This window comes from Megascapheus bottae, chromosome 5, assembly GCF_031878675.1.
Source record: "Megascapheus bottae isolate mThoBot1 chromosome 5, mThoBot2.hap1, whole genome shotgun sequence".
NCBI lineage: Eukaryota > Metazoa > Chordata > Mammalia > Rodentia > Geomyidae > Megascapheus > Megascapheus bottae.
In genome coordinates this window covers 48010903-48026362 of record NC_143513.1, presented here as the reverse complement: position 1 = coordinate 48026362, position 15460 = coordinate 48010903, and the positions used below count along the sequence as shown (strand labels likewise).

At 36.2% G+C, this 15460-nt stretch overlaps 1 protein-coding gene across 10 annotated transcripts in view; it reads right to left on the bottom strand.

Moving 5' to 3' along the window:
* The window catches only part of Cdk14 (cyclin dependent kinase 14), a 468058-nt gene that overhangs the window by 369816 nt on the left and 82782 nt on the right, over positions 1 to 15460 (bottom strand). The window contains exon 1 of one of the 10 annotated variants that reach the window (XM_090333067.1): positions 8792 to 8875. The exons of 7 other annotated variants lie outside the window; for them this stretch is intronic. In XM_090333067.1, coding sequence (XP_090189193.1) covers positions 8792 to 8860 — 69 coding nt within the window. In that variant the 5' untranslated portion in view covers positions 8861 to 8875. Of the gene's footprint in view, positions 1 to 7591; positions 7613 to 8448; positions 8556 to 8791; positions 8876 to 15460 lie in introns of those variants that run through there. 2 more of the 10 variants (XM_090333068.1, XM_090333069.1) reach the window with 2 other exon arrangements.

The following is a 15460-nucleotide window of genomic DNA, read 5'->3' as shown; positions in this document are numbered from 1 at the left end:
CTTGCTCTATTTAGAAACTCAAGGAACAAAAATCTCATAAGCATGAGTGTCTCGTGGTATTGGAAACATAGAAAAAGAAGAAAGATCACAAATGCTGAAATAAATTTTTGAGTTTTTTCCCAGTAAATTCAAAAGAAGTTAGAATTTCAGTGTAAGTAATAAGAGATGCAACCACATACAAGGATATTTAGCTTAATTTAGCCTACGCATCCTTAACAGAAATTTGTCATTTCCCTGGCAGACCATAAGCTCAGTAAAAATAGTTAGAAATTCAAATAGCATTAGCAGCACTAAAAGTCACAATTTGACCTATAATTTTAGCTCAAACCCATGTGAATCAGACAACTGTCTTCTGAAGTCTCAGCAGTCAATGTGATAAAGCATAACACAATCCAGTTAAGGCTGCAATTGAATTCATTTGGGCTAAAAAAAATGTCCCTTTGAATCAACCATTTTTCTGGTGATCAACATTTGTTTAGGTTCCTATTGTATCTTCTCTACTTCACTCCAAGTTACTACATTGAAGGCAGACATGGAAAGAGAGCTGGTTCAAAATACTCCAAGCTACCAACCCAGATATCACTTAGTAGATGATTGGATCAACAAGATGTGGTACTTATACACAATAAAATTCTATGCTATCATCAGAAAGAATGGCATCACCCCATTTGTAAGGAAATAGAAAGACCTGGGAAAAATCAGATTCAGTGAACTATGCCAGACCCAAAGGAACATAGGCTCAATGGATTCCCTCATTTGTAACTAATTAGTACATACCTAGGATTCTCCTAGGATTACAATAGTGCAAAACCTAGGTACATAAGGTCATATAGGATGAGACTAAATGAAAGGATCTCTAGGATATGGAAACAAGAGCTTTATCTTGTGTGATTGTTGGTCTTAATGTACTATGTTATTTCTCTTCTCTTTTGTTCCCTTTGGTTAATCTCATATTGTTACTATATCTGACTTTGTTACCTGGTTATTGTATATATGTTTATTTGTTTATTTATGTGAAATAGGAAAGGGAAGGGTGGAAAATAAGATGATTGGGAGAGAGAAATGGGAACAAAAACATGAGAAGGGGTATCAATGTGTGAGAAGTAATGCACCTACTATCAGGTGAATGTAACTGTAACCTCTCTATACATTATCCTGACAATGCAAAATATAATAAAATTAAAAACACTCCAAGCTAACCACAGCAAACATGCATCATGTACCAGGCAGTGGAGGGGTCAGAGTAGTTCAGCATTCAAGAGAAGAACTATCTATCACAGGGCCAATACAAAACTATGAAATAAGCAGAAATTCTGACATTGTACATTTGTTTTTCCTTTCCATTACCCTGTGAAGTACTCAGTGTTTTCTCCTACTCAATAACTTCTTAGTTAAGTGTTCTATCTCATTTGTTAATTATACTTCCTGACTTAACCATAAACATCGTGTGTCAATAAACTACATTTTCTGATTCTTTCATATCCCCGAAACACAAAACAGTGGCACTGAAATGAGTATTCTGTATTGAGTATTTAGTACTTGGTTTTTTTCCTTATTCTAAATGATTCCCTTTAACTAATAGTAGGCCCTTAAAATTTAGTCCTGAGAAACTACATGAATATGAAGTACCTTCAAAATCAAGATCATCTCTAGTCAATAAAAACCCTTTCACTAGCTCTTCCTACTCATCCCAATTTATTGTCTAACATTGTAGTCTTGTTTTTAAATCCTTATTTCTCTACTGGCTAGTTTCTTTGGGATCTGACCTAATTTCATTTAAGCCCTGAATCCATCAACTAATGGACACCACTCAGTGGAAAACTCTTGAGGATATTACATTCTTCTATGCTGTTCCAGTCTGTCCTGGGCTTCAATGCTTCAGGCTGGATAACTGTTGTAGTAATTCTAATGGCCCTGCAAGCAGTTTGAGCTTTGGTTAAATGTTTCTAAAAATATTTTACTCAACTGCTTTCTGCTACTTATGTTTGTGAAGAATACTACGTATCCTAAAACAGGCCCTCTCTGAAGAGGGGACCCATATAACAGAACTGAGTATTTCACCTCCTGGCTGTAAAGTGCATGAGCTTCTATTCCTGTTGTGTAGAAGGCCAAGTGTAACTTCTTTCTGACAATGTTTCATCAAAAAATGAATCAAATATCCCAAAAAGTCAAAAGGAAATAAAATGATACATACATTCTCTGACTCCCATTTGATATCCATACTTACAATCTGATTAAAACTCTATCATGCAAAGAAAAAAAGATTAAAAGTATAGCATTCACATCAGGTGCCACATGAGTATCCAGTGTTGAAAGGTGAAATATTAGAATTGATCTCTATGTTTATCTTCTCAACTCATATCCATGGCTAGAGGGTGAGGGCATATGAGATGAGAATCTACATTCAAGGCAAGGGAGAGACTTCATCCAAAGAGTTCATATGGCCAAACTTAGGTCAACCTACAAAATTCCCATAGCTACAGTGGTAATAGAGAGGGGAATTTCAATAAAACACAGGTATCAAGCAACATGAGGTAGTTCACAAAGTATGGCTAGTTTCTTCATCAAGGCACAATTCCCTCAAAGCTCCCACTCTAGTAAAGATGAGATATTTTCCTGTAGTAGGGTTATTTTCCCCCTCTCCCAGAATTTATAAGCTTAAATAAAGCTTTCTTTTTTTAAATTAGGTTTTGCCTTGAGTCATGAGGAACATTAGTGTATTTTCCAAGACTTCATGTGATGCAGTAGTATAAAAGAACTTGGCCAGAGATACTGATACCAACCACAACAATTTAAAAACTGAGATCACATACCTTGTGAATGGCAGCAATAACTAAAATGTAGAATGAGCTGAATTTGAAATCAATAATATGATCCAAAATGGTATATGCTGTGCACATATGTTAGTGTGTGAAAGTTTGGGTTTTTGTTGTTGTTTTTGTTGTTGTTGTTATTTGCTTTTTTAGGTCTATCGAAGCTATCCTTCCTATTAACAGATTGTACAAAGGACAGACTCAGGTGTTATCTGAATCCTGTTTTTCAATTTGTAAGTTCCACTGAACTATCCTAGCTTACTTGTGCTAAACCAAACCAGTCTTTCTTTTAGGTTTATACCTCAAATCTCTATCACTTGCTATTTTGTCTCTCATGCAAGACAGAACATCCATAATAATATGAAAATGGAATAATACAAAAAAGTACAATAATATAAAAAATGGAAGCTGAAAAGAACATATTGTAAAGGTATGACAGATCCAATAGAACCTGAATTCCTTCCCTGGTAACCATATGAACAGCATTTAAAAATAAAGATTATAAATATTTTTAAATTCCTCCCTTGAAGGAGAAATAAAATTGTGTAATCTGGTTCTTGCTCTGAAGCACATGGCTACATAAATAAATACAACTTACATTTCTTCACCTATAACAACTGTCTTTTTTTCATATATTTTTATTGTAATTAATAGAAGGGTTACATGATATTTGCCAGATAGAAGGTGCATTACTTCACATACATTGATACCCTTTCACATGTCTTGGTCCCCATTTCCCTTCCCCCCACCCCCACCCCTCATCTTGTTTTCCCCCCTTCCCTATCCAATTTCAAATAACCATATAACAACCATCTTTAAAATAAAATTTAAATACATTATTAGCATAAGGATAATAATTAAGTGACTAACATCAACTGCTATGCTCAAGTTTTAAAAGTTTGATGTTTGTCTTCCAATAAAAATCAATCTACACACAAACTCAACCAAAAACTTTCAGAAAAATATAGGGCATCACTCAATGTAGGACTGACTTTTGAAGCTCTTCGCATTTTCAGAGATTCGTATGTGGGTCACTAACCACACAGAGCTTATGAAGAGAAATACAGGGAACAATGACCCTTTGAAAAGCAAAGGGAAATATCTTTGAATGCAGCTCTAACAATTGGTTCGTCTACTGCAAAGAGCTAAAATTTCAGTGGTAATAAGTTTAACAGTAATCTATTAATAATGAAGACCTAATAATTTCATGAAGACTTTTGTAAACCTTTCCTACAACTGAAAAAAGTCAATAGTGATTCCTCATGGAGACATACAAGGTGAATAGAGCAAAGCAGTTGGAAGCTCTAATCCTGCTGCTTGTCTGCCACCTGAAAACAAACCCCAGTGCCTCCAGAAGCATATTACTCTCAACTTTGTATTTTTAGCCAGATCTCATTTAGCTGAGGAATAGGCTTCTAGGGCAAATCTGTTACCAGCTGGGAAGAAGAGTAAGTCTAATGAACACATACACTTTTAAAGCCTGTCAGATGAGAAACAAAAAACTAGAACATTCTATTACACCTTGTTTCTGTCCACTATATATACATTACCCACTAATCCAAAGAAATACTCATAGTGCTGTATAATCAAGAAAATTGGTCCCAGATCTTTAGCAAGATACAATGCAATTGCTAGACAAAAAGATGGAAACTGAGGACTTCTACATGAGATGTTCAGCTAGCCATCTGTCATGGTTACAAAGAAAACTGATTTAAAAATAGTTTCTCAATCGTTACAACAACCCCCATAAAGATGTATCAATTTTATAGATGATAAAATTAAGACACATAGGAATTAAGCAATATATCCAAAGGCTACAGGGATGTCAGATGAGGTCAAACTACAAAGTACAAGCTCTTGACCACTTTGTTACCTGTCTTACATGTCTCCAGAGACTTATATCCTAAACAAAGGACTGTCATGACCTGAAATACTTCTCTCATTCCCTTTCATCCCCTGTTATGTAAAAGTAAAAACTGCTTGGAATCAGCACAGAATGACTGGCCTGTGGTTGTCTTCTCTGTTTCTCTACCACCCCCACTCTGAAGCTCTATACTCAATCAAACATACATTTTACTAATCTAATCCTGAATCATCTTCATATTAAAGATAGGCCATAACAGAAAAACAAAGAGGAAATAAGCAATAAAACTCATTAAGAAGGAACAGGCTACCTGGGAAAATGGAAAGACTCAGGTAATAGACATTACTATGTTGACTCTTCCCTTTCTATGTATGTTTGGGTCTCTGGACAGGGAATTCAAAGCATGAATATAAAATGTTGACTAATCCACTCTATGAATCATCAGATCACTTGATGACAAACATGGACAGATAAAAGACCTCAACATGGCTTTCTCAGTAATATACCTGATCAGAAAAACCATCCGAACAAGAGCAGTATCAGAGAGAAATTCAAGAAAGAGAAAACTGTTGATAAAGCTAGTCTCTCACCATGTAATGGAAATCTGCCAGCTGCAACATCATTCTTATATCTTCTTATATGCTCTCTGATACATCAGAGGGTGTCTAGAGGTTTCTGGCCAACTTTCTACTGAAAGCAGGAATTGGAAGTGGAAGACAGCCTTCAGTGGACATCAGGAGACTTGAGCAGGGTTTTGACCAGTCTTTGATTATAGAAGTTAGATTGAGTAAAGGACTTAGAAGAACATTGGGTAAAGTCTGAATGTTAATAATGACAAAAGCTACAATCCAACTGCCCACTTTGTTCTCTATCAGATAAGTACAGACATGAAAATCTCAGCAGTTATCATGCTCAATTACCAGAATATCTAAAAAGTCCAAACAATATATCCACAGATTGTTCCTTCCTTGGATTTCTATGCCTTGTTTCTATGAATTTCTATGCCTTTTTCCCTAAATGGCTATGTTATTATTTTGTTTGGCTCTGAAAGACATATGTTGTCTAAATCAGAACTTGATTTAGTGACCTCATATAAAAAGGTAGAGGTGGGGCAAGGAGAATGTTGTCTTTTCCATATAAAAATCAAAGCATACACTAAAAAAAATGAAATTCTGGCCAGGTGTGGGGGCTCATACCAATAATCTTAGCTACTCAGGAGGCTGAGATCTGAGGATCACGGTTCAAAGACAGCCTGGAAACTACAATTCATCACTAGAAAACAGGAAATGGCGCTGTGGCTCAAGGCTAGAGCGGTAGCCTTGAGTTCAAGAAGCTCAGGGACAGGGCACAGGCCCAGAGGTAATCCTGAACAACAACAACACACACACACACACACACACACACACACACACACACACACACACACACAAATTCATAGGCACAGAAATTAGAGCGATAATTATTCCTTAATAGTTTCAGGGTTCCATTTGGGATGATGAAGGAAGTGTGGAAATGAATAGCGGTAATGACCATAAGGAACTGAATGTAGTCAATGCCACTAAATTGTAATTTCTTTAATTATTAAAATGGTCACTTTTATGTAATGTACATTTAAAACACTGTTTTTAAACAAATGAAGTATAATCGCTTTCATGATTACCAAAATAGAGAAAAAACATGAAATTAAATTAAAACTTTGTCACAGAATTTCTCTTGAAATATTTTTTTAAAAAACAAGCAGATTGTAATAAGCTTCATGAGGACAGGGGCCAGATCAGTTTTATTCATCACTGTTACACAGTAGGCTATGTAGGCTATCCATAAATGTCTATTCAACAAACTCATGCCTAAAAATGAGTGGGCTGAAGTAATGCTACAAAGTAGGGTTCTCCTAAGCAGGAAATACAATACTTAAAACATCTAATTTAGTATTTATAAGAAAGTATGATAGAGCATATTCTAAGGGAACCACTAATATTACTACTACTACTACTAGGATGACGACGACATATAAGTGTCTTCTATTTCCTCTGTGCTTCCTTCACAGAATTCTTTACAATGTCTTATATATAGTAGATGGCTAATAAAGGTCTGTACTGAGAGGGGGAAAATAAAATTACAGAATCACTGTCACATTGCTTCTTTACTATTCCCCTTTTAAAAAATACTTTTTGCAAATGCACATTTCCTTCTGTTACAAAATGAAAAGAAATAAAAATAAACCTCACAGCTTGCCCAAAGTTAAGGCAAAAGTATAAACAACTAGAACATATCATCTATACCCTGAGAAAAAGAAACAGCAAACATGGGGCTCATCACCTTCTAAATATTATTGTAAGAATGCATTATAACTCATCTTTGTATCTTTAGGAAATAATCAAAATAAAAGGAATTTTAACTCTCTTTGCAATTATTCATGCCCAAAAAAATCAATATCCAACCTTCCTAGTAAACAGTAGAATAAACACATTTAAAGCTTCACTTCCAGAAATTACTTACTTTGTACTGACATCTTACCAATTTTTCTCTCAATTAGCCTATCAAACAATGAGGTACTCCTTCTTAAACATACTTATGTCACAAAATTATATAGAACAAGCTTAAAGCCAGCATCCAAGTTACAGATGATTTTTCTCAACAAATATTCAGTCTATTACATTAACATTTCACCTGCATTAGGAAGTTATAAATAGATAAGCAGAATATCTAAAGTGAAAAATAATAATAATAATAAAATACTAGCATCCTTAATATTTAGTACCTATATAAACAGATGGCTCTAGAAACTCAACAAGACCATACAATGTATTAGTTTCACTGTGAACAATATTAAAACATGCCCTTCAACTTCAAACCCCCTCATTATCAGATACTGTGTGCTAATTGGGAAAAAAAGAGAGAGAGAAAATTCAACCTCAGAAGCATCAAGGTTTACATTTCCATTTCTTGATTGTTATCTTCTTTAGGAGCAGGGAAGCAGCCTGGTGGAGTAGCCTGTCTGCTGCCCTGGTCTCTCAGGCATGCAGAGGCTCTCCATCAGCATCCAAAATGCTAATAATCCACTGGAGAGCCAGCACTTCAAGTGGAACTGCATGAAGAATGAGTACTTCCGTACATGAAAGCAGAACCACTACAGGTGTAATGATGCAAAATACCAGCACACTGACCTCTGCTCAACAGCAGACACATAGAGCAGGTGCATTTCTGTGCTCCAGGGGAGGAGTGGAGAGGCTAGGATGAGCCAGGAGGAAGCTCCACATCCCTAAATATATTAGAGGTAATTATTCTACTCAGCTCCAATCCAGCTAAATTCATAGACATCAGTTTACCCAAATGAAAAAAGTGCTCTCCTGTCCTTCACTTGCTTGACTCAGAGGGCATTCGGCCACACGTAGCCAGTCAAAACTATCTGTATGATCTCTTCAGGCTATAAACAATATGACCAGTTTCCAAAGAAATAAGACTCAAACAAGGCAAAGAAGCAGTTGCTGAACATTTTCCTCATCAATGTTACTGGTGTTTACAAACTACAAGCAAAAGCCTGGGGAGCCTCCGGGGACTCTTTCATGAGTAACCTCCTTGACAGATCCCTAATTTAAATGCCCCTTGATCAATCTGTGATGGTTTTGGCAGATAAATAGAAGAGAGAGAGTAAAATGACATGCATAAAATGAATCCTTTTCAAGTTGTAAATGAGTGAGTCAGGATTCAGACTTGCCGAGATGCTCCAAATTAAACCCTTGCTATAATTTTAGGCATGCTCCGTCTTACCGTTCTGCTGTTGTCTCCCTCAGGCTCAATTCACCTGGAACAGTTTAACATATATCTAGCAATGTGCTTGCACCAAGCCAGCCTCATACAGCCACAGAATTCACATCTTTCTGCACTAGCAAGCTGAAATGGTATGGCCGTACTACAACCGAGAAAGGGGGAAGCACAAGCGAAAGAAAAAAAAATCCAGAAATCATCCAGAAGAAGCTGATCCAAGACCAAAAAATGGTTTCATAAGAGCACAAAGAAGATGCTAAGATCCACTACCAACAGCTTTAACAGTTCAGTGTTTGTCCCCCAAAAGAAATTCTCGGTTTTTTTTCTGCAAACACGATGGACTTGCCTGTGGAGTTCCCAGGAAGGCAGAGTAACCCGGTGCTGCAGCAGCATTGCAGCCAAAGTAACCGTGCATCTGCTGTCCAGGCAATTCACAACACAGACTCTTCAGAAAGATATTGATTTGCAATGCAGGCTGCTTCAAAAGAATACGGAGTGGGAGCCAAACAGCTAATGCTGATTGCACAGGAGGAAAAACATTTAATCAAGGCGATGCACCTCATTGTGCTCAATTCAAATTTCTAGAAACCAGAAGAAAAAAGCTAGTGTCCTGAGTGGCAACTCTATTAAATAATCATCTGAGGTCCTACAGAAGTCCAACTTTAGACTACCATCATGAATGCTGCAAAATAGAGGTGATGGTTGAATGTATCATGTGCATACATTTGTCATATGCAAATGAGCCATAATGAGAGCTCTAGAATAACCATGCACCAAATATATGAGGTTAAAAAAATGAGCAGGTGTAGCATTTATAGAACCAAAGTGACAAGAATGCATAATTGACGAGCCTGTATAATTGTCTGTGGGGTCAGACTTTATACCACTCTCAAAAATAAAATACTAACACAAGCCAGGTCTCACAATCCTTAGGCGAATTGTGCCAAGTCATGCCACAAAGGTGCTGGGTGGCAAAGGAAGAGTGCCAAACTACTACTCTCTTAGCGACCCCTACAGGAGAGTGACTGATCTATAATTTGTCCTTGAAACAAACAAACACAAAAATTAATAAATTAAGGCACAACAACAAAACTGAGAAATTCAGACAAGAAATTTAAAAGTTGCACATGAATCTGATATCATTAAATATTCACTTATTTACAAGTTAAGGTACAATAAGAAGTAGTTACTGTGGTCAATGATAAGTGTTCACTCTTCCCCAAGCTCCCAGAGCTTGACTATACATTAGTGATCAAAAGGCTCAGGGCAAAGTATTTCCCCTTCCTCCTTTCTTCATTTACTCATCTCCTGGCTCCCATACGGGGAAATTATCTTCACTTTTACCAGTTGGGGATGACACCATGAATATAATCCAACGTTATTTTTTCCTGAAACACAAAAGCTCATAAAAACAACACCTTTCAGCTCTTCTTAACACAGAGCTATTGTGTACATCAAAGCCAAGAAATAACTTGTTTTCTTCATACCTGAAAAGTATTAACTTATTCCAACACGTTTTTGCAGAGTGGAACTGATTCCACCATCTCACTCAAGACTTGAGATTCTAACTGTGCCCATCTCTCTATCCACAAATACTCTTTTTCAGAACTAACAACACCTCTTCCTTGAACTGTTAGGATTTAGTCATATGCTGATCATAAAATATCTTGTATCACTAGAATTTGTCTCATTTTAAGGGTCATGGAAAGCAAACGATTGAACCTTTCTTTTTAATTTCCCCATTTAAGACAAGATTCAGTATCTAGCAAATATTTAATAAATATCTAAAATAGTTAATGAATTTCCCAACCCCATATTTTTAGAGCTAAAATTTTTCTTAGACAATCTCTCTCTCTCCTGTCTTACAATGTCGCTCCCCCCAAGAAAATACGAGTCGTAAGTGTTGTATCTGTCATTCCTTCTAAATTGTTCCTATGTCTCTTTTTCCCATTAAATTGGATGAAAACAGAGCATAACACAATAAAATACCTCTTTGATTTCTTTATTTATTCATTCAACAAGTATACATTGCTGTGTACAACAATGTCAATAGCCTTGCTTTCTACACTCAAAAAATCAAATGAGTGATTACAAATAAAGAAAATCAGTGCTAGAGTGCTTGGCTAGCATCACACAGAAAGCCCTGAGTTCAATCTCTTGCATTAAAAAAAAAGCATACAGATGTAGGATAATGAGATTATCTGGAATTACCAAATGTATGTGTGTGAGAAATCAGATTAAAATTGTAAGTAGATTAGATAAGATCTAACTTGAAAATAGAATTTAGATTAATAACTCTAAACATTTAATGGATAAACCTATTTGGGAGGGGAGGGAATCTTAAAGCCAAGTGCTGGTGGTTCATGCACATAATCCTACCTATTCTGGAGACCTATATCTGAGAATTATGATTCAATACTAGCTAAGGAAGAAAAAGTCTGTCAGACTCATCTCCAATTAACAAGCAAATGCCGGAATTGTAAATGGGTCTCAAGTGGAGAATGATAAATTTGGGCAATAGATAAGTGAGAACATAAGGCCCAGAATTCAAGTCTCAGTACTTGAACAATAACCAAAAAAAAAAACAAAACCTTAAGGGGTTAGAAATGTGACTTAGTGGGAGTGTCTATCATGCACAAAGCCCTGGGTTTGATTCCTCAGTACCACATACACTGAAAAGGCCAGAAGGGGTGCTGTGGCGCAAGTAGTAGAGTAGTAGAGAAGTAGCCTTGAGCAAAAGAAGCTCAGGGATGACACTCACAAACAAAGAAGAAAAAAAAAACAGAACGATCACACAGTGCAATATATGCATATAAAAAATGTTATGATTAAGTTTTGTCTGTTTTTAAGACAAGTCTCATTATGCATCATTAACATGTCAACATGTTCATTCATGGTCACTTTCCTCAATGCTGGGATTATAGGCTCATATCACCACTCTGGAGAGCATTCAGTTAGGTATTTCAGGTTAAGATTTCACATAGGAAGTAGCATAAAGTGAAGACTCTTACAATCTGCCCAGGCCAGTTGGGGAAAAATATTTGAGGAACTTGAAGATTCACATAAGACCTGGAACTGGAAGCTGCCTAAGGAAACACCAAGGGTTCCATGGGGCAGCTGTGAAGGCTAAAGGAAAGGTGGTGAAGTCCTAGAGCAAAAAAAAGCCCCTATGAACCATGCTAAGTTAGAAGCTTTATCCTATAGAAAGCTACTACCAAATTTGAAAGGAAGGTCCTACAGGACTATAGGCAAAGGAGTATCTAGATAAACTTTTCATTTTGTAGCAAGTAGAAAATGGATTTGTAGAGGTAGGAAAAACAGAGGCCACTTGAGAAACTATAGGTTCAAAAACTAAGGATGGGCAGACAAAAAGGGTAAGAGACCTTTGCTGTAAATAACTTGATCAGTGGCTGAACATGAGATCCAAATTTCTAATAGAGTTAGGTGAAAAGTGCATACAGAAGACAGCATAAGAAGGAATATATTTATACATATATACATGTATATATTTGAGAGACAGAGAGAGAACACATCTATTTTCTACACACTGAGTTCTAAGTATCTCTAGTACACATAAGTGTAGAATGGGCAGCAGTAATATAGAGGTCTGGAGCTCAGCAGCAAAGTAAAAAATATCTGGTTTCCTATAAACAAAACTGAGCGAGACTCTTTGCTCACCTGAGCATGCTCTCATGGAGAGTAAAAAGCACGGCAAGGAGGGGATATATCATTTAAAATGGTTTTTAGGTGACACATTTGCACCCAATATTAGCCCCACTTGGACAGACTTTTGTATCCCTTATCCATCATTGATTAATGGTGGCCTGTACAACAAAGACTTCTAGGCATACACACTTACATACAGATATATCTATATACTATAGATGTGTATATGTACACATATATGTATACATGCATATGTAACACATGTGTGTGAATACATACAGGTTGAGTATACACCAACCAAAGCAGAACTGAGCAAAGCACCCATGGTACTAGTCAAGCTATGGTTGAGTCACCGTGGACAATTTTCCTCTTTGTAAGCTGATTCCTGCCCCTGACATCTTTTTCTTTGGTATGCTCTCTGCCTAGAATATTCTTCCTTAGGTGATCAGTTGGCTGATTCCTTCCCATCTCAGGGCATCTTCCTCTTCCGAGTCTCCCTCACCCTTATTTGGGGTTGTGTCCACACATGGGCTTTATTTGTTTATCTTCCTCCTTCACTGGAATGTAAATATCTCATGAGCTGGAGCTTTAATGTATTTGTCCTCCTGTGCCACAAAAACAGCACTCAGTCTTCGTTGAATAAATAAACAGTAGGAGGTGCTGGTGACAGTTCAAACAAATTCTGTGGATGCATGCAGCTTGAAAATGGATGGAGTCCTTAAGGAATGTACGAGAAGAGAAGAAGCAGTGTCAACAATTTTATGGTTGCCCATAAAGGAGCAGTAAAGATAGTGGCTAAATGGTAAAGCTACAGGAAATTAATCATTATATTCATGCAACAAAGCATATCTTTATTAGGGAACACTGCCATGTATCTGAACGCAAAGGACTTAAGAACATTTAAAGTAAAGGTTTTAGTTTGAAAGAAGAGACAAAAAGTCTTGCCAAAAAAAACAGAGCAAAGATAAACAAACACCATTTCATGGATATATTTTTCAAAAATGGGACAAAAGACAAACAAGAAAAAAGCTAGAATCTGATATTTAAAGTTCTTTTGGGTAGGTAAACAAAAACTGAGCCTCAGCGATGATAAGTATGATACTACACCTTTTCTATGACTTCAACTGTTTCAAATGAGTCTGCATAAAATGTAGAAGGTGGCATTTACCTTCTGTGCCTGGCTTGTTTTACCTTACATGATCTCCAGCTCCACCCAAGCTATTGAAAGTGACAGAATGTCTCTCTTTTTGAAAAGCTGAATTGGTCTTGGAGATATCAACATAACTACATAGACATTAAAACCTATGATGGGCTACATACTCTATAGACATAATGTTTATTGCATATATTAATACGTATCTATGACACACAACCCCTCAGCTTGATTTTAATTATGTTCTAAAATCTATGTGCCAGTGATTGTATATAGAGATTCCCTTCTCGAATACTTGTTAAACATGACATTTGAAATGTGATGTAAAAATCAATGTTAATAAATTCTTTAATAAAAAAAAGAAAAGCTGAATGATGTTCCATTGTATGTACCACATTTTCTCTGTCCATTTATCTCTATGGGTGTACGTAAACTGATTCCATAGTTCAGCTATTGTGAACAGAGCTGCAAACGTAGGAAATTCCAACATTCCCTCTAAAGTTTCTTGGTTAAATCCTAAGTGAGACTGTATATCTGCAGGTTTATCCCTATATTTTCTTCAATCTTGCATATAATAGATGCTCTAATGTTTCATGACTACAGAAAAATCCTAATCAGCTCACCGAAAACTACAGAAAATGTATCTGGGGGGAGCAGCACAGGGTAGGGGAGGACAAAATTATAAACTTCATCTATGTCAAAAATTTAAAGTCAAGACAGAGCCACTGCAGAAGAACTTTACATAAGAAGCAGCAAGCCTGCTAAGAATCATGACTCTAATAACAGAAGTTGGTCGATAGTGGACTGTAGTAATAAAAAGGCATCCTCATTTTTACCTTTCAAAAAATCTCAAGTCAAGGCTCATTTCTGCTTGTAGCGAAAGTTTACAGCCTATTCCCTTCTTAAAGAAGGATTTTGCTCATTCCTTCGTGTTGATCCTCAATCATCTTGGGTAACAACTTGTCTGTATCTCAGTCTTTACTTCCTATTGTTAGATTTCTAATGCTGCAGGCATAACATTTGTATTCATATCAAAATATACACTGGTTTCTACATAATACATATATAGCAGTTTCCATGTAGACATATACACACATACTTATGTATTCATTAACTCTTTCTTCAGGGATTATATCAAATAGATGGGCTTTTATTCCCATGCCACCTACCACAAATACAACTGCAGCTCTGATGTGATGCTACAAGCCAAAGGGGTGGAACAGAGAAGACTCAGATGTAAAAGTGATTTTCATTATAACTACATTCACAAAAGAATAGTATCAAAGAAATGAGATGTTTAGAACTAAAATGATCTCAGAACCATTAATTAAATTGTAAGACTGTAGTGGTAGACAAAATCCCCTAGACTGCAGTAAAAAAAAAGAAAGAAACAAACAAAGAAAGAAAGCAAGAAAGAAAGAAAAGAAAAGAGAAGAGAGAGAAAGAAGACACTGAGAAACAATGTGATGACTTCTCTCTCTTGGTGGTATCATGACGAAGAGGGGGGATCTACACCCACAAACATCAAAAGGCTCCTTAAGGAACTAAGGCTTGCCTCCCTAATAGGACTTAACCTAAGCTTCCAAACCAACTGTGAGGGAAGGGACTTTTCCAATTCAGGATTCTAAATCCGTGTTTACTTCTTTGAGAAACTTAATCCCAACTTTACAAATTTTCACTTAATTAGAAGATGGAAAAAAAATTCCAAAAGGAAGAAAACATTTCCAAAATATATGTCAAATAGACATACATAAATCATTTAAATTGCATTTCCATTTTAAATCTAGAAAAACTGTCACTGATTGACTGCATTTTAAAATAATAGAATAAAATTTATTCATTAATTTTCTCCCTCTGTCCTCATTTTATATACTGAAGAAATAAAACAAGAGTTGGGACAATGGCAAAGCATAGGTAACAAGCCTGTACCTGTAACCACAATCAAATGACTATGAAAGGATATCCAACCAAAGAAACTCAGAAATTAAAGTATTAGACTTTTCTGTGGGCATTATTTTGGTATTTGCCTTTTCAAATCAATACTGGTATAATTTACGTTCAAAACCACATATACATTACCCTCAAAGAACAGAAAGCAATCACAAATAGGCCCTGTCTAACTCAGTCTCACTGGTATAACCAAGAATTAGTTCACTATAAACGTGACTAACAGATATATTAAGAACTCTGAAATGT